General features: G+C 43.3%; 1 protein-coding gene across 1 annotated transcript in view; it reads left to right on the top strand.

The window, feature by feature from the left end:
* LOC110523378 (bcl-2-like protein 13) overlaps positions 1-21,559 on the top strand; it is a 43,774-nt gene extending 22,215 nt beyond the window's left edge. The window contains exons 3-7 of the mRNA XM_021602042.2: positions 988-1,095; positions 1,247-1,403; positions 5,348-5,420; positions 6,123-6,251; positions 18,396-21,559. Of these exons, the coding sequence (XP_021457717.1) occupies positions 988-1,095; positions 1,247-1,403; positions 5,348-5,420; positions 6,123-6,251; positions 18,396-19,334 (1,406 nt within the window). The 3' untranslated portion in view covers positions 19,335-21,559. The remainder of the gene's footprint in view (positions 1-987; positions 1,096-1,246; positions 1,404-5,347; positions 5,421-6,122; positions 6,252-18,395) is intronic.
* Positions 21,560-24,669: the final 3,110 nt, after the last annotated feature.

Here is a 24,669-nt window from a genome sequence, read left to right as displayed (position 1 = left end):
AGTTCCTTGAGTGGCCCAGCCAGAGCCCGAATTGAACCCAATCGAACATCTCTGGAGAGACCTGACAATAGCTGTGCAGTAACACTCCCCATCCAACCTGACTGAGCTTGAGAGGATCTGTAGAGCATGGGAGAAACTCCCCAAATACAGGTGTGCCAAGCTTGTAGCGTCATAGCCAAGAAGACTCGATGCTATAATCGCTGCGAAAGGTGCTTCAACAAAGGACTGACATGGCCGTGCTTGATTATTATTATTTTTTTATGCACCTGTAGCAATGTGTATGGCTGAATCCACTAATTTGAAGGGGTGTTCATACTTTTGTGGGTCTCTGTATTTCAAATTTACTGGAGTACAAGTTTCACCATATGGAGTTAATACAAGTAATGAGTGGAGAAATGGCGGGCTTCTTAAAGAAAAACTAACAGGTCTGTGAGAGCTGGAATTCTTACTGGTTGGTAGGTGATCAAATGCTTGCGTCATGCAATAAAATGCAAATGAATTACTTGAAAATAATACAATGTGATTTTCTGGATTTTTGTTTTAGATTCTGTCTCTCACATTTGACGTGTACCTATGATAAAATTAGACCTCTACATGCTTTGTAACCTACTGCAAAATCGGCAGTGTATCAAATACTTGTTCTCCCCACTGTACCTGAGACATGAAACAAATAGGAGGGAAGACGTCCAGGCTGTCACCAATTTACTAATGTGCAATTTGGATAATGGAAACCTCCAAACATTGAATTTTATTCAAGACTAGATTTTGGCTTAAGTGTTTTACATTTTTTAGTTCTGACGTCCAGCTGTTTTTCTCAACACAAGACAGTTCAATGGAAATATACTGTAGCAGGCAATTGTCTTGTCTGTTGTCTATGACAACTTTCTAAATGTCGACAACAAATAATCACTGGAAATGTGGAAACATAGATAATGTCATTGATTCTAAATATGTGCCTGTTATCTGAGTATCTGTGCTCCCTTCCAGGAGATGACCAGTATGCTGTGGACAGAGCGATGGAGAGAGAGCGGAACAGAGTGATGAAAGGACAGATAGAGGAAGAGCTAAGGCAACTGGAAGATGAGATCTCAGCCTGTAAGAGGATGTGCACACACACCCACAGATATTGTATGCCCTCAACACCGACGTCTGAGCATGCTAATAGTTGGGTCTTTCGACTCTCATCACAATGCTCTTGTACAACTGGGACTGTTAAAGACATTAATGGGTGTGTGTGTGTTTGCAGACTTCTCCAGTACAGGCTTCGACTGCCACATGTCTCCGGTGTTCAGCCCTTCCAACCCAGAGAGCTCCATCGAGGACTGCCTTGCTGCTCTGGGCGACCGGGTGGCCAGAGACCTGGACACACACCTGACCTCCACTGTACACACACTCCTCAGTGCGTGAGTGTCTGTTCTGCAGTATACATCAATGACGATCTATGAATGGACAAAGCCTTCGATCACGTGATGCCATTCATTTCAATGTGAAGACTCGATAGAGCATTTGAAGCCAAGGAGGTTGGTTAAGATGGCGTCTCATGTAGGCGATTTATGTAGACATAACACGCGCAATTTGAGCTACTCCAGGAAGTGACTTTGCAGGCTAGCTCAGTGTTACCCCTTTCATTGAGTATCAGGGTACTTTTATTTATTTGACCTTTATTTAACTAGGCAAGTCAGTTAAGAACAAACTTATTTACAATGACGACCTACCAGAAGACCTCCTGCGTTGACGGGAGCATTGTCAAGCTGGAGGGTCATGTCAGGATGAGCCTACTCTTCCCTGTAATGCACAGCGTTGAGATTGCCTGCAATGACACACTGCCCCAGACCATGACGGACCTCCACCTCCAGGCCTCACTGTAACGCTCATTCCTTTGACGATAAATGCAAATCCGACCATCACCCCCAGTTGAGACACAACCGTGACTCGTCAGTGGAGAGCACTTTTTGCCAGTCCAGTCTGGTCCAGCGAGGGTGGGTTTGTGCCCATAGGCAACGTTGTTGCCAGTGATGTCTGGTGGGGACCTGCCTTACAACAGGCCTACAAGCCCTCAGTCCAGCCTCTCTCAGCCTATTGCGGACAGTCTGAGCACTGATGGAGGGATTGTGCGTTCCTGGTGTAACTCGGGCAGTTGTTGCCATCCGCAGGTGTGATGTTCGGATGTACAGATCCTGTGCAGGTGTTACACATGGTCTGCCACTGCAAGGACGATCAGCTGTCCATCCTGTAGCGCTTTCTTAAACATCTCACAGTACGGACATTGCTATTTATTGCCCTGGCCACATCTGCATGCCTCTTTGCAGCATGCCTAAGGCACATTCATGCAGATGAGCAGGGACCCTGGGCATCTTTCTTTTGGTGTTTTTCAGAGTCCCTAGAAAGGCCTCTTTGGTGGCCTAAGTTTTCATAACCGTGACCTTAATTGCCTACCGTCTGTAAGCTGTTAGTGTCTTAACGACCGTTTTGGAAGTTATTTGGATTTTTACGAATTCTTTGAAAGACAGGGTCCTGAAAAAGGGACATTTTTTTTGTTTTATTTATATATATATATATATATATATAGTTATAGTTATAGTTGGAAGTTGACATACACTTAGGTTGGTGTCATTAAACCTCGTTTTTCAACCACTCCACAAATGTCTTGTTAAACTATAGATTTGGCAAGTCTGTTAGGACATCTACTTTGTGCATGACACAGGTAATTTTTCCAACAATTGTTTAGACGGTGAATAAGTGAAATTATCTATCACAATTCCAGTGGGTCAGAAGTTTACATACACTAAGTTGACTGTGCCTTTAAACAGCTTGGAATATTCCAGGAAATGTCATGGCTTTATAAGCTTCTGATAGGCTTATTGACATAATTTGAGTCAATTGGAGGTGTTTTTCAAGGCCGACCTTCAAACTCAGTGACTTTTTGCTTGACATCATGGGAAAATCAAAAGATATCAGCCAGGACCTCAGAATTTAAAAAAAAAATATTTTTTTAGTCCTCCAAGTCTGGTTCAACCTTGGGCGCAATTTCCAAACGTCTGAAGGTACTACGCTCATCTGCACAAACGATAGTACGCAAGTATAAACATCATGGGACCATGCAGCCGTCATACCACTCAGGAAGGAGATGCATTTTGTCTCCTAGAGATGAACGTACTTTGGTGCGGAAAGTGCAAATCAATACCAGAACAACAGCAAAGGACCTTGTGAAGATGCTGGAGGAAACGGGTACAAAAGTATCTATATCCACAATAAAACGGGGCCTATATCGACATAACCTGAAAGGCCGCTCAGCAAGGAAGTAACCACTGCTCCAAAACCGCCATTAAAAAAGCCAGACTACGGTGTGCAACTGCACATGGGGACAGAGATTGTATTTTTTTGAGAAATGTTCTCTGGTCTGAAACAAAAATAGAACTTTGGCCATAATGACCATCGTTATGTTTGGAGGAAAAAGGGGGAGGCTTGCAAACCGCAGATCATCATCCCAACCGTGAAGCACGGGGGTGGCAACATCATGTTGTGGGGGTGCTTTGCTGCAGGAGGGACTGATGCACTTACAAAATAGATGGCATCATGAGGTTGGAAAATTGTGTATATATTGAAGCAACATCTCAAGACATCAGTCAGGAAGTTAAAGCTTGGTCGCAAATGGGTCTTCCAAATGGACAATGACCCCAAGCATACTTCCAAAGTTGTGGCAAAATGGCTTAAGGACAACAAAGTCAAGGTATTGGAGTGGCCATGACAAAGCCCCGACCTATAGAATCCTATAGAAAATGTGTGGGCAGAGCTGAAAAAGCGTGTGCGAGCAAGGATGCCTATAAACCTGACTCAGTTACACCAGCTGTCAGGAGGAATGGGCCAAAATTCACCCAACTTATTGTGGGAAGCTTGTGGAAGGCTACCCAAAACGTTTGACCCAAGTTAAACAATTTAAAGGCAATGCTACCAAATACTAATTGAGTGTATGTAAACTTCTGACCCACTGGGAATGTGATGAAGGGATAAGTGAAATAAATCCTTCTCTCTACTATTATTCTGACATTTCACATTCTTCAAATAAAGTGGTGATCCTAACTGACCTAAGAAAGGGGATTTTTACTAGGATTAAATGTCAGGTATTGTGAAACTGAGTTTAAAAGTATTTGGATAAGGTGTATGTAAACTTCCGACTTCAATTGTATAAAGACTTGGAGCTAGCTGTTGTACTATTAAATTATCATTAACTTATTCTGTGTAACCTATCATAACTTACGTCTGGTGTAAGAGAAGCAATTATTGGTACCAGGTTTATTTTATTTTTTTATCCATGAAGATTGCCATCCTCCTGTTCACTATAATGGGGATCCTGTTTTCTGAAAACAATGCCTGCAGTACTGCAGTCGGCCTTGAACTTCGTGGCTTCAATGAGAGGGGGCAGTTCTCCCCTGGTGTACATCTAGCCAAACATTCTCATTGTGTGTGTGCATGCAGCATGAGTAGCCTGCTGTAGTGTTCACTGTTCACCCTTTTAAAAAGGGAACAGGTTTAGTAAACTCTTTGTATTGTGGTTTTCCCTTTTCGTTGTTGAAACCTATTAGTTTGGTAGTTGACCATTTTGGTTGGGAAAAGGCATGCGTTTCAGTGCCTTCAAGAGTCCTTGAATACAGACAGCACAGCAGTGCCTGGGTAGCCTCATCAGCATAAATATGCATTCGTCTCTGGCTCACCTGTACAGTAGGCCTACAGTCAGGGTGGAGTTGATGGTGCCTTTCATACTGTCTTAGGGAAAGTGTTCCTGTCTAGCAAGTTCAGAACAGCACATGGACATTTTGTATGAGGTTGTATTATATGACTACTTCAGTCTTTTTTTTAAATATTTTTTTTAAACTGCGCTTTTAATGATATGGATTTATTTATAAAAAATACATTCTCACCTTTTAACTAGGCAAGTCAGTTAAGAACAAATTATTATTTACAATGATGTGCGGCGAACAATTAGCCCGGCGTTATCCGGGTTTGGCTGGGGTAGACTCCCAATCACGGCCGGAAGTGAGAGCCTGGATTCGAACCAGGGACTCTAGTGACTCCTCTTGCGCTGAGATGCAGTGCCTTGTGCCACTCTGAGGCCTTCTTCTAAGAAACTCTCCATATAGGTTTAATAAATGACAAACTAGCATATAGGCTTCCGTTTAATTTTCTCAAGTTACAGAAATGTAAGAACATTACTCATATATCACACAGGCTAGGAATGCATGTGTCTAATGTAGCTTAACCATATTTATAAACCAGCTTTCTGTGACGCATGCATTTCTCAAGTTACTTACAAGGTCATTGGCGAATGATCACTGTGTTCATTTGGCAGCCCTTTGGACTACGAGCGTTTCAGAAAAGCAGCACAAGACGTCTCCTGCCACACGCAGAGCGGCTGGGCCAAGGTGAGGGATCTCTACTTTGCACCTGCTGTTACTGCCTGACAACCTATTAGGCCTAGTTCAGAAACAACCTAGACGCTTTTTCCCTAGCTCTTAGGATCTGCAAACACCACGGCCCTAAGGAATCTGATTAGGGCTGCGATGATCATGGAATGACTGGTATTTGTCAGCCAATTGACTGCGGTCACCGTTTTTATCGTTTGAATAGCAAAAAAGACACAGGCAACCGAAGACTGGTTTGCTACAACACCTTGCTGAAACAAGCAACAAAGTTTCATCACGTACGAATCCATGTTACCACAAACCGACTCAAATGTATGTCCTGCCTTCAGTCAGCTGTTTAGTCCACATCACAAAATTCTAAAACTAGCTACTTTTGTCTGGTCTCTCCTTATCTGCTGTTAGATGTAAGCCTAACTACTTTGCTGCTTTTGGGTGAAGTTTGTCGACTTGAATATGAAGTTGAGTAATAACATGGATTTTTTTTTTTTTTTTTTTTTTAACTGTTATTTTTTTTCACTGTCTTCATTCATAATTAGCGGTTACATGATTATACAATTACCCTGCCATCCCTGAATCTGATGTGTGGTGGAAGCTCCCCTTAGCCTTGTTGAAAGTCCTGGTGGAACCACCACCATTTTGCTTTTACCCATCCTGGTTCCTTTGGGGTAGTGTCTTGAACTGGGCCTAATACACTGTCCCCAGGTGCTGGTGCCTTTAGTGCTGCTGCAGGCCCTACAGGGAGAAGGACAGATCCTGGCCACCCTCCTTCCTCTGGGGGTCAATTTCCTGGAGGAGGCTGAGGCGGACTACATCATCCGGCAGGGAGGATGGGTGAGTGGACACTGGACAAGGGGAGGGATGGGACGGAGGACAAGCCAAGAATGAACCACTTATTAATATCTTATGCAAAGTTCAAGCAGATTAATGTCTCAGCCTTGACCTGTTGGCTGCTGTTTCTTTTCACAACACACTATAGCCAGAGGAGGGTGCCAGAGATCCACTGTACATGGTTGGCTGTAAGGGCATTTAGTCATTGTTGAGAGACTGGCTATAGAGAGGGAGATACCTCTTTTTAGTTTACCTTTCACTCATTTAGCTAATGCAGCTAATTTAGCCTACTCAACCACTTGACTCTCTGAAGTGTCATGTTATTTATGTTAGCTAGCAGGCTAAGGCTATCTAACACGGCAACTCTTCCAAATCAAGGTAAGTTTGTGTTTTATTAATTTATTGCCACCGGGGCCTGCTGGTGTAACTATTAAAGTGCTTACTGTCTGATTGTGGGTTTACTAATGCGTTAGTTCTAGTTTGTTGACTTAAGTTAATATGGTGACAACGTAGGCTGTTTCGTGTTTATGGTATGACGGTTTGGCTTGGAGAAGTTTTTGCATCTGGTCACAGACCGCTGTTGTGATGTGCACTGAAGTCCACAGGCAAAGGGAAAAGGTGAGAGGAGGAGAGTGCATAGAAGGAATTATACAATGAGTAAAGTGATGACGCTGCTATGAAAGAACTGTCATCAGGGGTGTATTCATTCCGCTGATTCTGTTGCAAAACTTTTCTTAAACTGAAGCACACGGAACTGAACTGGGAGGGACCTAAGTGAATTTGTCCAAAATAAACTCTTGTTTTAGTTACAGAATGTAACATTTTGCAACTGGTTTGGACTAATGATTACACTCCAGATCAGCTAGATGCAGGCAAGAGTGCAAGTCAGTATTGAATTTGTCACACTCTGTCACCTTGATTATTCCAATTTGTCTCAATCTGTGCACCTATGTTATAAACGTTCATTTGTAGGGTAGTTTGTAGCAACCTCATCATGGGTATAGGGCAAATGTGAGTATCATGTTGAAGCCTAAACCTATCCATGTTACATTGAACTGGGTGACTGGAATATACATGTGTCATCCAATGTGCTCTAATGAAAATAATGCCATGCTCATAAAGACAAATCATCCTTCCTAATCTTAAACGGCACCTACCACCACTGGACATGTAGAAGAAGTGGTTATGCTATCAATACAGATACAGTGTAGCCTATTCATTACAGTAACAAGCCCTAGGGAAAAGAAACACAAGGCTGTCCTTGTCTTGTGGCGAGAATAAGAATTGCTGTGGGGCAGTTTTTTTAAAACATTTATTTCAACTTTATTTAACTAGCTAGGCTAGTTGAGAACCAAGTTCTCATTTGCAACTGTGACCTGGCCAAGATAAAGCAAAGCAGTTCGACACACAACAGAGTTACACATGGAATAAACAAACACACAATCAATAATACAGTAGAATAATCTATATACAGCATGTGCAAATGAGGTAGGATAAGAGGTAAGGCAAAAAATAGGCCATCGTGGCAAAGTAATTACAATATAGCAATTAAACACTGGAATGGTAGGATGTGCAGAAGATGAATGTGCAAGTTGAGAGACTGGGGTGCAAGGTAAGTAAATTCAGTATGGGGATGAGGTAGATTGGCTGGGCTATTTACAGATGAGCTATGCACAGGTGCAGTGATCTGTGAGCTGCTCTGACAGCTGGTGCTTAAAGCTAGTGAGGGAGCTAAGAGTCTCCAGCTTCAGAGATTTTTGCAGTTTGTTCCAGTCATTGGCAGCAGAGAACTGGAAGAACAGGCGGTCAGTGAAGGGATAACATACTACGACCATCTCTGATGCACCCTCCCTGACTCACTTATGCTCTATCACATTATGTCCCTTGGCCATACTAACTTTGCCACATTCCCACTTATGTCAGGAATGGTCCATAGGCTAGGGCTGGGACCGCAGGGGGAGGGAGAGAGTGGAGTAGAGGGCGTGGGGGTGGGTATGACACGCCAGTGGAAACTCCTCCTGTGGTGTGAAGTTAAAGCTCCGTTACTGTCATTCTGTCACAGCGGTGTGTGTGGCTCCACTTCGCTACAACTGGGTCCCCCTTTCTCTCCACTCCTCCCTCCCTTTGTCTCTGGCTCTCTTTTTGTTGTTGTTGGGACTCTTTCTGGGCTTCTAAACCTGCTCAGGGAACCACTTACTGTATAGTTGCTGGGTCACAGTCAGGTAGGTCATTCATCTTGTGCTTTTTGGTGGTGCGTGTTTGTAGAGGACTGTGGGAGAACATCTATCGTAGTTAGTAAGAGACGGTTGGGGGGGGAATTGAAGCACTCTAGACCGTAGGGAAGGGCTTGCATCTCCGAATCTGGTTTTAGCTCGTTTGACCGTGATGTGAAGTGTGTGGATATCTGAGTTGACAGTTTGAACACAGTGCCTAGAACACAATAATCCCTAAGGTCCTCTATGACGGAGCATTTAGAACAGAACAGAATGCACTGAATTTTCCCTCCATCTATCTTGCAACTTTTACAGACAAATTCCCAAACAACCTCCTGGGTTATCACTTATTGAGCGATTTTGATTGGTTGTAGTTATCACTGTAAATCTGATGGGTGGCAGATTGATTTAGATGACGGGTACGTCGTGCCATCCTCGTGACCGTGGTCCCTCCTGTGTTTGGTGGCTCTGACGATGACCATGCCTTTTTGTTTAATTACATTAGGAAACAAAAAGGATTATGACCCCAATGTCATGTTCACTTCATTGAACAACAAGACCAGCAGCTCATAAATCCGACCCGACCATGGGAGGGGGGGGGGGGGGGGGGGTGTGTGTGATGAGTAAGCAAGGGGAAGGCAATACGCTAGAGACATTTTGAGTGAGGATGGCTTCTGATACAAAATGGACTAGCATGGGTATGACTGCATTTGAACCTGTTCACCATGAAGGGTTTGGGTCTGTGACATACTGGAACTGTGTGAGAGCCTAAAACACTGTGGCTAATCTAAGAGTGAGGGGTGTGTCTGTATTAAACTTGGCTGGTGCAGAGGTCATTATCTGACCTTTGCCCTTGAACACCCCGACACACCCTGTCCCTCTATTTCTAGCCCTGTCCTTCAGACAGCACTGACTGCTGTCCTTCAACACGACAGTGAAAACTGCTGCTCGTGTGTGTTCTGACAGGGACCTTCAGCCATGTCCTATTACAGACCTTGTCATGGGTGATGCAACTCCTGTTGCTCGGAAGTGACCGGACCGGTCTCTGACACCTTGTCTAAGGTCATCTGGGAGAGGAAGGCTAAAATGTTCAGAAAATGAATGCAGTAATCGTTTCATTTTGGTGTCCCTCAAACTGCTTGTGACAGGTGTGCTTACGTTGCGCTCTCAAATTGCGCAGCCTCCGTTGCATCGCACAATAGTCAAGTTACTTGCCAAAAGGCCACAAACTGGACAGATTAGTCAGGCAAATGCCCAAATATTTTCACATATACTGAATTTTGGTTGCCTTATAAACACACGGGGACAAATCATATTTTTTTTGGGGGGGGAAGGTGTTCTGGTCTATGTCAGGCTGCACAGCCCCCTGCTATGTTATGTAAGATTTCTCTGCTGCTGGGGTGAAATGCTTGCTGAGTGCATCTCTTTGTTTTGCAGTGTCGGGCTCTGCTGAGGAAAAATTACCAGAAGCCAGACTGGCCTACTTATAGTTCTATCCTCCCAGAGCAGTGCCACCTCAACTGCTAACAGCTGAACCCAGGTCAGATCCCCACTGTAGGATGGTCAGGGCATCTATGCTAATAGCCAAACCCAGGTCAGTGTCTACTGCTGCTGTCTGATGCAACCTGCGTCACACATACTTACACAGCGAGAGCAACACAACCTTTTGTGCTGGACGCCTGGTCTCAAGGTCTTCTGTCTGATGCTCCAAGGCCAAACAGTCTCGCTATCTGGCTGTTACCAGGCTCTCTTGTTGAAACTCTTCTCATAAATGAGGGCAAACTGGTCATTTTTTTTAGTGAGGTGTTAATTTGTAGAAGACGAGTAGTCATTCATCCATGTGGCTGTTCCCATCAGGCCAGCTGCTTCACATTAACCCTCCTGGATAAACCTGGTTATAGGCCTACACCCAGCTGCAGTCAATCTAACACAAGAAAGGAGGCCATGCCTCTCTTGGGGGCAACTGGATCATTGTATTTTTTTTAATGAAAGCTACTTCCTAAAAGGGTACATGATGTCTTACTCGTTTGACACGGTAGGTTAGAATAGCTTTGTTGCTCTTTAGTGTTAGTGGATTAATTGGATGAGGGAGGAGTGATGGGATTAGGGTCAGTAATAATGGGGAATCCTGACTGGGGGATGTTTTTGTCACTGACAACGCTCTTGTGCGACTATATTGAATGGCCATTATGTTACTGTGTCCAGTGGCCCCTCCTGGAAGTCAATCCCCTTTGATGGCACTTCATAGCAGCACACGACACTAAATGAGTTATTGTTAGTATGGGTCCCTCGGGCTGAAACCAACTCACTACTATGGGATTATAGTTTCTGAGAAACAAAATTTGTATCTGAGTATACTGGAAGGTTAGATGCCTCTGGGCTGGCTGGCTAAGCATGGAGCCTGACGTCATGAGTCTCTCAATGTCTGACTACCAAGAACTCCTCTGTTAATGTTATGTTACGTAAGCAGTCTTGGGGCGGCAGGTAGCCTAGTGGTTGGAGCATTGGGCCGGTAACCAAAAGGTTGCTAGATCGAATCCCCGAGCTGACAAGGTAAAAATCTGCCGTTCTGCCCCAGAACAAGGCCGTTAACCCACTGTTCCTAGGCGTCACTGTAAATAAGAATTTGTTCTTAACTGACTTGCCTAGTTAAATAGAAATTAAATGTACATTTATCAGAACACCCAGACCGGTGTCCATAAACATAATTGCAAATCTGTACACACCAATGCATACATGTAGGCTAAGCATTAAAGGTCCAATGCAGCTGTTCTTTTTTTTTCTTCTCTATATTCAATCATTTCTGATTTTCTTAGCTTGGGTTCCATCCAATTGTTGACAGATTTTCATGAAAATTCACATTATGAGGTCATGTGTTTGACTGCGCTGGGCCTTTAACATGGGAACAGACACCAAAAACCAATTATCCTTTCACATTATCTTTTGGAGCAAAGAAACATGAGTGAAATTAAGTCAGCCAGTCTGTAACATGACTTGAGTTCCCAATTCTAATATTTGTGTTGGCAAAGAGCTCTGGTATGTTTGGGTGACAGGTAGCAAGTCACATGTGACTGAGAGCCTGCTGGGACAAACTACCAGCTCTCATTTCAAACGATGCAGGCTTCCAAGTCTTTACTAAAAGGATCTCGTACTGTATTTTAGATGTGGCTGTACATGTGATACTAGTGTGGGATTAAATGTTTCCCTTCACTGGTGATTAAATTTTTTTACACCGGAGCCTAGTATCGCAGCAGGTAGTCTAGCAATTAAGAGCGTTGGGCCAGTAATCGAAAGGTCTCTGGTTCGAATCCCCAAGCTGACTAGGTGAAAATTCTGTGGCCTTGATCAAGACACTTAACCCTAATTGCTCCTGTAAATCACTCTGGATTAGAGCATCTGCTAAATGACTAAAATGTAAATGTATAGCCTATGTAATCACCAATCACTCACAACCTCACTGTACCTTGACTGTTAAGGTTGTGGTAACTGTTCATAGGTGCAGTGGAGCGTAGTGTCATCCCTGAGGTAAGTTTAACTGTGGGTGTGTGGCGGTATCTCTTCCCTCATTGTGTGGTACAGGTGTTTTAACACAGCATTGTCGAGTGGTACATACACTGCCTTCAGAAAGTATTCCCACCCCTTGACTTTTTCCATATTTTGTGTTACAGCCTGAATTTGACATTTTATTAAATTCAGATTTTGTCACTACACACACTATCCCTTAATGTCAAAGTGGAATTACGTTAATAAGAAATGAAAAGCTGAAATGGCCGGTGTGTAATAATATTTAACATTTATTTAATTAGGCAAGTCTGTTAAGAACAAATTCTTATTTACAATGACCGCTTAACCCGGATGACGCTGGGCCAATTGTGCGCCGCCCGAGTCATTTAAGTATTCAACCCTTTTGTTTTAGCAAACCTAAATAACTTCAGGACTAAATTTTAATAAGTTGCATGGACTAACCTGGTGTGCAATGGTGTTTAACGTGATTTTTGAATGACTACTCTGTACCCCACACATACATCTGTGATGACGAGCAGTGAATTTTAAACACCGATTCAACAGACCAGGGAAGTTTTCCAATGCCTAGCAAAGGGCACCTATTGGTAAAAATAAAAACAGCAGACTTTGAATATCCCTTTGAGCATGGTGAAGTTATTAATTACACTTTGTATGGGTTATCAATACACCCAGTCACTACAAAGATACAGGCGTCCTTTCTAACTCAGTTGCTGGCGAGGAAGGAAACTGCTCAGGGATTTCACCATGATTTCACCAAGAATAATTTTAGAAAGGATAATGTGCAAATATTGTACAATCCCGGTGTGTAAAGCTCTTATACCTACCCAGAAAGACACACAGCTGTAATTGCTGCCAAAGGTGATTCTAACATGTATTGACACGGGGGGTTGAATACTTAGCTAATCAAAATATTAGTGTTTGATTTTCCATTAATATAGTATTTTGTGTAGATTGTTGACAAAAAAATAGTATTCACACTCCTTGACTTTTCACTATCTGAAGGCACTGTAGTTTGGGAAGAGCTGTTCCTGTGTGGGGCCGCCTGACTTCCTCTCAGGGGAACAGTGTGTGTAGTAGTTTGTCTTGCTGTGTGTGTGTCGTAGCGAGGGTGGGGAGTTTTGTAACACACCTGACAACCAATCACAACACCTAAATTCTGTTGTACAACAGCAACTGTCTTTGTATCAACGTGGTGTGTGAAGTTATAGGTGTTCATTTTTTATCACCTTTTATTTAACCTGGTAGGCTAGTTAAGATCAAGTTCTCATTTACAACTGCGACCTGGCCCAGATAAAGCAAAGCAGTGCGACAAACACAGTTACACATGGAATAAACAAACGTGCAGTCAATAACACAATAGAAAAGTCTATATACAGTGTGTGCAAATTAAGTAAGATTAGGGAGGCAATAAATAAGCTGTAGTGGCGAAATAATTACTATTTCGCAAATAAACACGAGTGATAGATGTGCAGAAGATGAATGTTCAAGTAGAGATACTGGGGTGCAAAGGAGCAAAAATATATATATATATATAAATTGGTCTACGTGCAGCTATCTGTAAGCTGCTCTGATAGCTGATGCTTAAAGTTAGAGAGGGAGATATAAAGGCTTCAGAGATTTTTGCAATTCATTCCAGTCATTGGCAGCTGAGACCTGGAAGGATTGGCGGCCAAAGGAGGAATTGTCTTTGGGGGTGACCAGTGAAATATACCTGCTGGAGTGCGTGCTACGGGCGGGTGCTGCTATGGTGACCAGTGAGCTGAGATAAGGCGGGGCTTTACCTAGCAAAGACTTGTAGATGACCTGGAGCCAGTGGGTTTGGCAACAAATATGACGCGAGGGCCAGCCAACGAGAGCATACAGGTCCGAGTGGTGGGTAGTATATGGGGCTTTGGTGACAAAACGGATGGCACTGTGATAGACTGCATCCAGTTTGTTGAGTAGAGTGTTGGAGGCTATTTTATAGATGACATCACCGAAGTCAAGGATCGGTAGGATAGTCAGTTTTAAGAGGGTAAGTTTGGTGGTATGAGTGAAGGAGGCTTTGTTGCAAAAAAGGAAGCTGATTCTAGATTTAATTTTGGATTGGAGATGCTTAACTACCTAGGTAGTTGTCCACATATTCCAAGTCCGAACTGTCCAGACTAGTGATGCTAGGCGGGCGGGCAGGTGCGGGCAGCGATCGGTTGAAGAGCATGCATTTAGTATTTCATACAGGGAGTGAAGTTAAGGATGACAGGTGTGGCCATCTCAAGTTTGGTGTTTGTTTTCATATGAAGTAGCCAAAATATCTAGATTTTATTTCACTTGTCTGCTTATGCTGTGTCCTAGAATCAGATTTCCCCATTTGGTCATGTTTTTAGCTGCTAGCTACTGAATAATTGGTGGTCTACTTAGCCTGCTGATGGGGAGAGCTTTACCATATGCTCTTTTGAGAACATAGGAAAATAAGTAGTTTTCTGGATTTAGTAACTGGTTAAAGGTCTCCTGCAGATTTATTTCATTTGCCCAACAGTTGTTACTCCCAGATGGAGACCTATTCATGTGGCCCTCACACAACATGGCTGCCCTTCTTTATCCAACCACTTAAAACCCTGCCCAGAGAGGAGGGTTTTAAAAAAATGATGTCAACCACTCTCCCACACGCAAATCCGCTTACACCCAGACAGTGCATGCTAGGAAGGGTTGGCGTTTAGTTTTAATCCCCTGCCTGGCCTCCCGGGATGCAGCCTGGCCTCTGAGAGAATGTCCTTGTAAGGAGAATAACCTTCAGTCAGGCTATAGGCCCTTAGCTCAAACACCTGTATTTTACATAGATACAATATGGCCCCATTTTAGTTAGGAGAATGTTCTGTGAGTCCGATGCAAATAAGTAGTCATTTGCAAGCCTGTTTGAATGGAAGATAAATGTACCAGAGCCGTTTATTTAGCCTACCTGAATGAACCGTAACAGTTTAACCTTATCTTTTCATGGGGGAGATGTGGATTAGGCTGACTCAGTTAGTGCTGTCAGAGCCATCCTGTCAGGTCCATGGCACCCTGCTACCCCTACTGTGCTCTGTGGGAATTCAGTTTGAGCTCTGAGGCAGCCATTTTCACACCGTCTGACACGCGATGCAGCCACCTAAAGTGCTGATGTTCAAGCTTCCTACACAAATATCTCCCTTTTATTAAATGATTAAATGTGCCTGAATAGCCTCCTACCCACTTACCTACCTGGTCAAATTTTGACATCTAAAAACAGTGCATTTGAAAGTAATCAGACCCCTTGATTTCCCCCCCCCCCGCGCAATTTGTTATGTTACAGCTTATTCTAAAATGGATTCAATGTTTTTTTCCCTCATCTACAATCTACACACAATACCCCATAATGACACAGCGTTATGGGGTATTGCAAAAATTATTTAAATAACTGAAATCACATTCACAAGTATTCAGACCCTTTACTCAGTACTTTGTTGAAGCACCGTTGGCAGCGATTTTTAAAGCCTCAAGTCTTCTTGGGTATGACGCTACAAGCTTGGCACACCTGTATTTGGGGAGTTTCTCGCATTCTCTGCAGATCGGATGGGGAGCATATCTGCACAGCTATTTTCAGGTCTCTGCAGAGATGTTTGATTGGGTTCAGGTCCGGGCTCTAGCTGGGCCACTCAAAGACATTCAGAGACCTGTCCCGAAGCCACTCCTGCATTGTCTTGGCTGTGTGCTTAGGGTCGTTGTCCTGTTGAAGGTGAACCTTCACCCCAGTCTGAGGTCCTGAGCGCTCTGGAGCAGGTTTTGATCAAGGATCTCTGTACTTTGCTCCGTTCATCTTTCCCTCGATCCTGACTACTCTCCCAGTCCCTGCCTCTGAAAATTCTCCTCACAGCATGATCCTGCCACAACCATGCTTCACCGTTTCTTTCCGACGAGATGCTTGGCATTCAGGTCAAGAGTTCAATCCTGGTTTCTTCAGACCAGAGAATCTTGTTTCTCATGGTCTGATAGTCCTTTGGGTGCCTATTGGCTAACTCCAAGCGGGCTGTCATGTGCCTTTTTATTTTATTGGGGAGTGGCTTCCGTTTGGCCACTCTACCATAAAGACCTGATTTGGTGGAGTGCTGCAGAGATTTGACCTTCTGGAAGGTTCTCCTATTTCCACAGAGGGATTCTGAAGCTCTGCCAGAGTGACCATCGGGTTCTTGGTCACCACTCTGACCAATGTCATTCTGTCCCGATTGCTGTTTGGCTGGGTGGCCAGTTCCAAGAGTCTCTTGGTGGTCCCAAACTTCTTCCATTTAATGATGGGAGGCCACTGTTCTTGGACCTTCAATGCTGCAGAAATGTTTAGGTTTGTTTCCTCAGATCTGTACCTCGGCACAATCCTGTCTCGTAGCTCTACGGACAATTCCTTCGACCTCATGGCTTCGTTTTTGCTCTGACATGCACTGTAAACTGTGGGACCTTTTTAATATAGACGTGTGTGCCTTTCCAAATGATGTCAAATCAATTGAATTTATCACAGGTGGACTCTAGTCAAGTTGTAGAAACATCTCAAAGATGATTAATGGAAACAGGATGCACCTGAGCTAAATTTGAAGTATCATAGCAAAGGGTCTGAATAACTATAAAGGTATTTCTGTTTTATTTTTAATGCATTTGCAAACTTTTCTAAAAACCTATTTGCTTTATCATTGAGGAAATTAAATAATGTAATCCTTTTTAGAATAAGGCTGTAACGTAAGTCGTGGGGTCTGAATACTTTCCAAATGCACTGTATAGGCCTAAATGGAACTATTGGAGCAGTACTGTGGCTAATAGAATGCAATTTTGATTTATTTAGCTAGGCAAGTCAGTTAAAAAAAAAAAATCTTATTTACAATGACTGCCTTGTTCAGGGGCAGAATGACCGATTTGTACCTTGTCAGCTCTGTGATTCGATCTAGCAGCCTTTCGGTTACTGGCCCAACACTCTAACCACTAGGCTACCTGCCGCCCCAGATTCAATCTACAGCAGGGTTCCCCATCTGACGCTACAAATGGTTTTCTGAGCTAGAAAAGAAACTGTGAAAACACCAGAATCGGTGATCTTAATTTGGGAAATCTGTTCAGATATTCCCACGCGTGCTAGAGACACATGATCATATACAAATGTAAGCAAGGTTTGAAATCGTTTTAGTCAAGTATTATATGTTTGGGCTCCTTGCGGTGAATTTGCGGTCTACAAATGATTTGTAATTATGTTCCGGCCCTCCGACCATCTCAAGAAAAAATCCTTCCTCAGCTGAATCTAGTTGAGGATTCCTGCTCTACAGCCAAAATGACTGTTAGATTATGTCCAGGCTGCATCACATCCGGCCGTGATTGGGAGTCCCATAGGGCAGCGTCCGGGTTTGGCCGGGGTAGGACTTCATTGTAAATAAGAATTTGTTCTTAACTGACTTGCCTAGTTAAATTTAAAAAATAAAGTAAAACATCAGGCTTCTGACCCGGTTGTTAGTTCCCATTCACACCACTCGTTGGAATTCAGTCTGTGTGAGACAAGTTTACATTTTGACCTACTGTAGACACTACTTTGATCATTTGATATTGATACCATAAGAAGAGATGCGCATACAAACAGAAACCTGTGTCACAATAGCCTGGCTGGGAGTATATACCATTGTGTGTAATTTGTTTTCAAGCTTGTGCCCATTGCCCTATATTCAGTTACTTAAGAGCAGCTATAGACCGGCAGCTCTCTGTGGATACCTTTTTTAGAAGTCTGTCACCACTATCAGAATTATTTTATTTCCCAGTAAATAAGATGCACCGGTTCTAAATAGGTTTTACTCTAGTCGATCACTCCCATGGGCTATGGCCCTTTGTCAATGCCGTCGACTTCATCAAGACCAGGGTAGGGGCATACAGCAACTCTAAACAAATGTTAAAGCACAGAAATATTAATTAGATTGTGATATCCTCAGTGTTTTCCTTTAGAATGGTCAGTAGGAAGTTAAGTCGAGACAAAAGGTCTGTGATAACACCGATGACGTACTGTAGCCTCAGATGGGCTGATGTTGGTTTCAGGTGGTGACTGCACACTTTACCAAACCACATCAAAGCCTTTGTATTGCAGCTCCTGTGAGATATAAGTGAAAGAAGTGACATTGAACTTTACTGAGGTGTGCGTCACTTTTTTTTACTGTGATATTGCCTTAAAATTCACAAGAATTGGGAGTATCCATACCTTTCTTAGCAGTGGACCAGTAGTGGCAGAGGTGTTGACTTTTTTTTTTTTTTTAAATTTTTTTTTTTAAGTGTCAGTCTCATTTATTTATCCCACAAGGTCATAAGCTTATTATATCCCACCCATCGGCACTTTGTGAAAATGCAATGCTTGTTATTTTTGTGGTTCCATACTGACCACTGAACTTGTGTTCCCTCTCAGGGTACAGTGTTTAGCCTGGAGGAAGAGGAGCAGCAGGGCTTGATCATAGCCGAGGACAGCAACGACATCTATATCCTGTCTGGAGAGCAGCTTCCCACATCGCTGCTGGGCACCGGAGATAACAGTGAGCTGGGCAGCTGGCAGACAGAAAGCTTACGTGTGTCTCTGGCAGGCCACGAGTCCTGGGCACAGGTGGGCATGATGGACCATCCCGAAGACCTCAAGAGCCTGGAAAGCAACGAGGGCAACCTCTCAGAGGAGCGCAGCGAGAACAACTCTTCCAACTCTGACATCGTGCACGTAGAGCGAGAGGACGCAGAGGAGGGTGAGGGCGGGGCAGAGGCGCCTGAGCTGCAGGAGATCATGCTGAGCGTACTGGGGACGGAGAGCGAACTGGCCAAGCTGAGGGCGGAGTTTAGGGATGACACCCCGCCTCCTGTCCCAGCAGCCCCAGAGCCTGTGGTGGGATGTCTGGAGGAGCCGGTCGTCTTCAAGACCCCTGCTCCCCTGTCGGCGGTCCCGTCAGAGCCAGAACCGCGTGCCCCATCCACTGTTCCCATGTCAGAGCCCGAATCCCCTGCACTAGCCCCTGTTGTTGAGGCAGCACCCGCCAAGGTGCCCCCTACTCCCCAACCAGCAGAGCAAGTCCCAGAGCCAGTCCCAATGCCAGTCGCAGCAGCACCACCCCAGCCAGAGCTCGTTCCAGAAGAGCCCCAACCTGAACCTCAGTCAGAGACCGTGTTGGAGCTGGCAACAGCGCCTGTCCTGGAGGCACCCCCAGCCCCTGTGGAGACCCCTGTGGCCCCAGCTGAGGAGGCCCCAGTGCAAATGGAACCAGAGCCCAAGTTGGAGCTTCCAGTGCTGCTTTACGGTGGAGCTGCCCTGGTGGCCCTAGCTGCTGTAGTGGCCTGGTTAGTCCTGACCCACCGGAAGAGGTAGCCTAGCGGTGCTCCTGACCTGGGCCCCAGACCTCACCACCTCCCTGGTCCCTGCCTAGCTCACTGCAGGTAACCTGGGCTGCTGTGCTGCCAACGCCAGGTGCACACACCATGGCAAAATGAACTCTTCTTTTCCTCCGTTCTCATCTCATCTGGTGTTTTGATGTGTTTCTCTTCAGTTGTACAATTGAGGTGATGGGTCGGCGACAGCAAACTGGAAAGGACATATTTTACATTTTTATCTTGGTTTCTCTATTGTGTGTGGTTCTGTCCTGTGCCATCTTGATGCATGTGAACGATACAAGCAGGGTGTCTGTTACCCTCTCGGCTGGCGCTTCGGTACCTCTTTGTCCTCTGCCTAGTGGGTGTAGCTCAAGTCATAATTGCCAGTTCTGTTGCAAAAAAGGGGTAGAGGAAAGGGCACCTATTCCAATAGATTTTTCTATCTGAAATTCTTAGAAAAAGTATGTTCTGACTACCTTTTGTCCTCTGAAAAACAATCCTGTCTTCAAGAGCAGGTTGAGGATGAGATGAATGTGGTTATGTAGAATTTATTTTTATGGCAGTTAACAGATCATGATTAGACTAATTTTTGCTTTTATAATTGTATGTGATGTTGGGATATAAGACTCACTACTGGAGACCCTGACATACCTGTAAAATAACTATCTGCAGATTTAAAAGGGACAATTCTTCATATAGCACTTCATTGAGATGATTAATATCACACTAGAATATGAAGTAGATATATTTATGATCTACTCCCCCACTATATTAACAGTCACTTACTACATCAACTGATGATAAATGTATTATTTTGTAAATTATTCGGGCCAATTTTTTTTTTTTGGGGGGGGGGGGGGGGGATTAGGGATTCCACTTTAAGATGTGAATGGGATGCCTTGACTCAAGGGTATATATTTTCACATGAATATAATATATCACTGTACCTAATTTAATTCATTTAGCTAACACATATTTTGACACAGGAGTCTTCTCTTTATATAGTGTTGTAATGTATGGTCATATTGCAGTATTATAATAATTGCAATGAAATAGATTTTTTTAATAGTGTCATAAAAAGGGACAAGCTGAGGATAAAGATTACCGCAGCTAACAGCCGGAGTGGGATACACCCTTGCGTTTTATAACTTGCCATCTCTTTGGTTTTGAGGGGACTGTGATGGGTGAATGTGTTATTCAACATTCCAGGCATGAAGATGCATCCTTGAAAATAGATGTGTAGATCTGTCATTGTGTGTGAGAACGTCAACCACTCCTAAAGCCAATTTAACCATGATGGCACCATGGTCAAAACTGGTCCAGGCACTGTGTTCTGTCGACAGGGAATGGAGGGTTGGGAATGACTGCACCAAGATCCACTTTGTCTCTGTTTGTTTGGTGAATTTCATACTCGTATGTTCAACTCAAAAGGTTTAAGATTTAAATATTAAACATGAAAGATATATAGTCCGTCTACTTGATTTAATCTGAGACTATCAGAAGGAGAAATGTTTTGTCGTGAATCAATTTATTCTCTCATTCCCAACTCAAATGTGTATTTAAGAAATAGGGCACGAGGGCGTGTGGTATATAGCCAATATATCACGGCTAAGGGCTGTTCTTGGGCGCGACGCAACACGTCATGCCTGGATGCAGCCCTTAGCTGTGGTATATTGGCCATATACCACAAACCCCCGAGGTTCTTTATTCTATTATAAACTAGTTACCATTGTAAAATTGGTTTAAACATTTAAAAAAAAAAAAAAGATTAAAGCTGTTTTGTCATACCCATGGTATACGGTCTGACATACCACGGCTGTCAGCCAATCAGCATTCAGGGCTCGACCCACCTAGTTTATAATGGTAAATAACCTCACATGGACTGTTTTCTTCCTCCACATGGTTCAATGTTTGTTTCCTCTGCTGGCCCAAACTGCCCACCCGGCACTGCCTTGCCATTCCGCTGTAACCCTACCTTTCATGCCTTTCTACAATCGAGACTTCTAAACAAAGCTTAACAGCTGTTTGCTGTCTTCTTCCCACTACTAGCAAAGCTTCCACTCAGGCTTGAGAAATGGAAGTCTGTCCACAACTTGAAGAGTAGGAACAACACACATGCCAGCCCTGCCACAGACAATCAACAGAGCTAATGAAACCTCATATATTCCTCTGTTTGTTGTGTACAATGTGAATCCAAAATAAAATCTGCGCTGTTGGCCTCGAGTCAGTGTGTTTAATGTAATTATTTGTATAACTAGGCACTCTTTGGGAGCATGAAATGTGAACTCTTGATCTGAATGATCATGTAGTGATGGCCATTGGTCTACAGTTAACTGGTTGTCCAGCTATGTTCTGTTCACCGGTTAGTGAATTTGCACAGCATACTTGGTTAATATCAGTATTGTAAAGACTCACACATCTCACTACTGCACTAACTGCACTGTTGCTTAGCCAAGTGTAGATGCAACCATGTGTTTTGTGGTGGTAAACAACAGCAAGATGTATGGTTGAGAAATTAAATGGTTGTTGACCAGTGGAGGCTCCTCAGAGGAGGAAGGGGAGGACTATCCTCTGAATTTCAGTAAAATAGTGAAATGTTTATAAAGTTATTTTTGGATAACTCTAAATATATTCACACCAGATAATTGATCTAAATGCCCTGTCTTGCAATGAAGGCCTACAAGTAGCCTTAACAGCACTCTGTAGGGTAGCGCCATGGTGTAGTCAATGTACCCTCCTCTGGGTACATTGACTTCAATACAAAACCTAGGAGGCTCGTGGTTCTCTCCCCGTTCCATAGACTTCTAATAATTATGACAACTTCTGGAGGATGTCCTCAACCAATCAGTAATTGCGGCATGAACTGACACCCAATCAAAGGATCAGAGACCGAAACTAGTACTGAAAGCATAAGCTACAGCTAGCTAGCACTCGGTGCTTAAAATGTGAGTTGACTCAGACAATAGTTTAACAGTTTTGAACAAATTAATTTCCTTAATGTGTGAAAGTTAAATATTTCAAAAAAATATTTTAGAATTTCCCGCGCTGCCTTTTCAGCGGAATGTTGGGGGGGGGTTCCATTAGCAGAACGTGTGTCCTAGACAGGTTAAACATGGAGGGTGAGCACGCTATATATATATAAATAAATAAACTTAGCTAGCAAATGGAGCTAGTTAAGCCTACTCAAACACCTGGCTCAAACAGAGAGGGACGCTATATTAGCTAGCTGGTTATGGCTATCCAACACTGGAACTCTCAAGTCAAGGTAAGTTTTTGGTTGATTGTAGCTGGTTTACTAACGCGTTATTTTGGCTATGTTGACTATGACGCTAGCTAATATGGTGACGATGTAGGCTGTGTGTAGCGGTTAAGATATGAAGGTTTGGCTTACAAAGTTTTTTTTTTTTTTGCCTGGTCACAGACCGCTGATTTGTTGTCCACTGAAGTCCACAAACGAAGGGAAAGGGAGAGAAGGAGTAGATGCGAAAAGGAATTGTACAACGAGCAAAATTATCATGCAGTTTGTATGTGGATGCTAGGAAAGTGAACTGTTTGGATGTGATCAGGGGTGTATTCATTACACCGAATCCGTTAAACTGTGATAAACACAACTGAATTTGTCCAATAGAAACTCCAATTTGCAACTGTTGGATTTTTTTTTTTTTTTTTTAAATATATATATATATATAAAGAAGCTGATTAAATAGCACGATCATTACACAGGTGCACCTTGTGCTGGGAACAATAAAAGGCCACTGAAATGTGCAGTTTAGTCACACAACACAATGCCACAGATTATTTTGAGGGAGTGTGCATTTGGAATACCAACTGCAGGAATGTCCACCAGAGCTGTTGCCAGAGAATTGAATGTTAATTTCTCTACCATAAGCCATCTCCAACATAATTTTAGAGAATTTGTCAGTACGTCCAACCGACCTCACAACTGCAGTTCACGTGCAACCACGCCAGACCAAGACCTCCAAATCCGGCTTATTCACCTGCGGGATCGTCTGAGACCAGCCACCCTGACCGCTGATGAAACTGAGGAGTATTTCTGTCTGTAATTAAGCCCCTTTGTGAGGAAAAACTAATTCTGATTGGCTGGGCCTGGCTTACAAGTGATTGGACCTCTGCCCTCCCAGGGCCACCCATGGCTGTGCCCCTGCCCAGTCATGTGAAATCCATAGATTAGGGTCTAGTGAATTTATTTCAATTTACTTATTTCCCTTATATGAACTGTAACTCAGTAAAATTGTTAATTGTTGCATGTGGTGTTTATTTTTGTTCGGTATAAAAGCCCCAACTTGGCTATTTTGTTCAGAGTTTCCTTGGTACAGTTCGAGACCAGAAATAAATCATTTCAGCTATTACTTTGGTAAAAGGGTTAGTATTAACTTCTTACTCACAATGATATTTTATTACCCAAAAGTTATTTTTCAATTTATATCCATGTGTGATATACAAGGATCAATACATTTTAAATGAGAATCATACAACAGACAAACCAAAAGGCATTGGGTTGTTGGAGAATGTATCCCTTTTTAGGAAACTATGTTTTACAAAACTTTTTAAAATCAACTTATTACAAGTTATTACAAAAATAATATTAAAGTACAATAATTTATGTAGAGGAATGCCTTGTGTTACAAAAAAGAGGAAGTTTTAATGAAAATGGCAGAATCAATGAGACATCCCTTAGCAGTTAATTCAGAGCTGGTAAGATAAAACACTTGTGTCCAAAAATCCAGCCATAAATACTTAGTATCACTAAATAATTGAAACATTCTATATTCACTGAGCAGCTTCAGAAAATAAGTGTGCCCATAAAAAACCATAATATGACACTCACTATTGATTGGTAATCAAGCATGGGGCTCAGTGTCAAAGGCTTGGCGTCTGTTCTGAAGTCACCTGGCTGTGGTAGGATTTATGAACTGCAGTGCTGAATTGGTTCTGGAGAAGCAGAGGGGTGTGCTCATATACCTCCTTCACCAGGGTCAGAGTGATCCATGATCACCCTCTCCTGATGTAGATGGTCCAGCACAGGGCCCGGGCCCTGCTTCACTACCCACTCTACCTCCAAGACTAGGTGTTGCCTCCACAGCTGAGGAACACAGACAGAAACGCAGCACACATTGGACCAATGACTCATGGATTGATCTTATACCCACAACCCAGCACTAGATGCCACTGTAGGATAACCCCCTGGGGTTTCAAGTCACAGCAGCAAAAACAGAATAGCATACTATGACGTGGACATACATTCCTAGACATAAACATGGTATGTAGTTCTGAGCAATACAAATAACCAGAATTCCAGACACTCACCCCAA

The sequence above is a fragment of the Oncorhynchus mykiss genome, chromosome 1, assembly GCF_013265735.2.
Source record: "Oncorhynchus mykiss isolate Arlee chromosome 1, USDA_OmykA_1.1, whole genome shotgun sequence".
NCBI classification, from domain to species: Eukaryota; Metazoa; Chordata; class Actinopteri; order Salmoniformes; family Salmonidae; genus Oncorhynchus; species Oncorhynchus mykiss.
The sequence above is the reverse complement of the archived record's forward strand: the minus strand, read 5'-3'. Positions and strand labels throughout refer to the sequence as shown.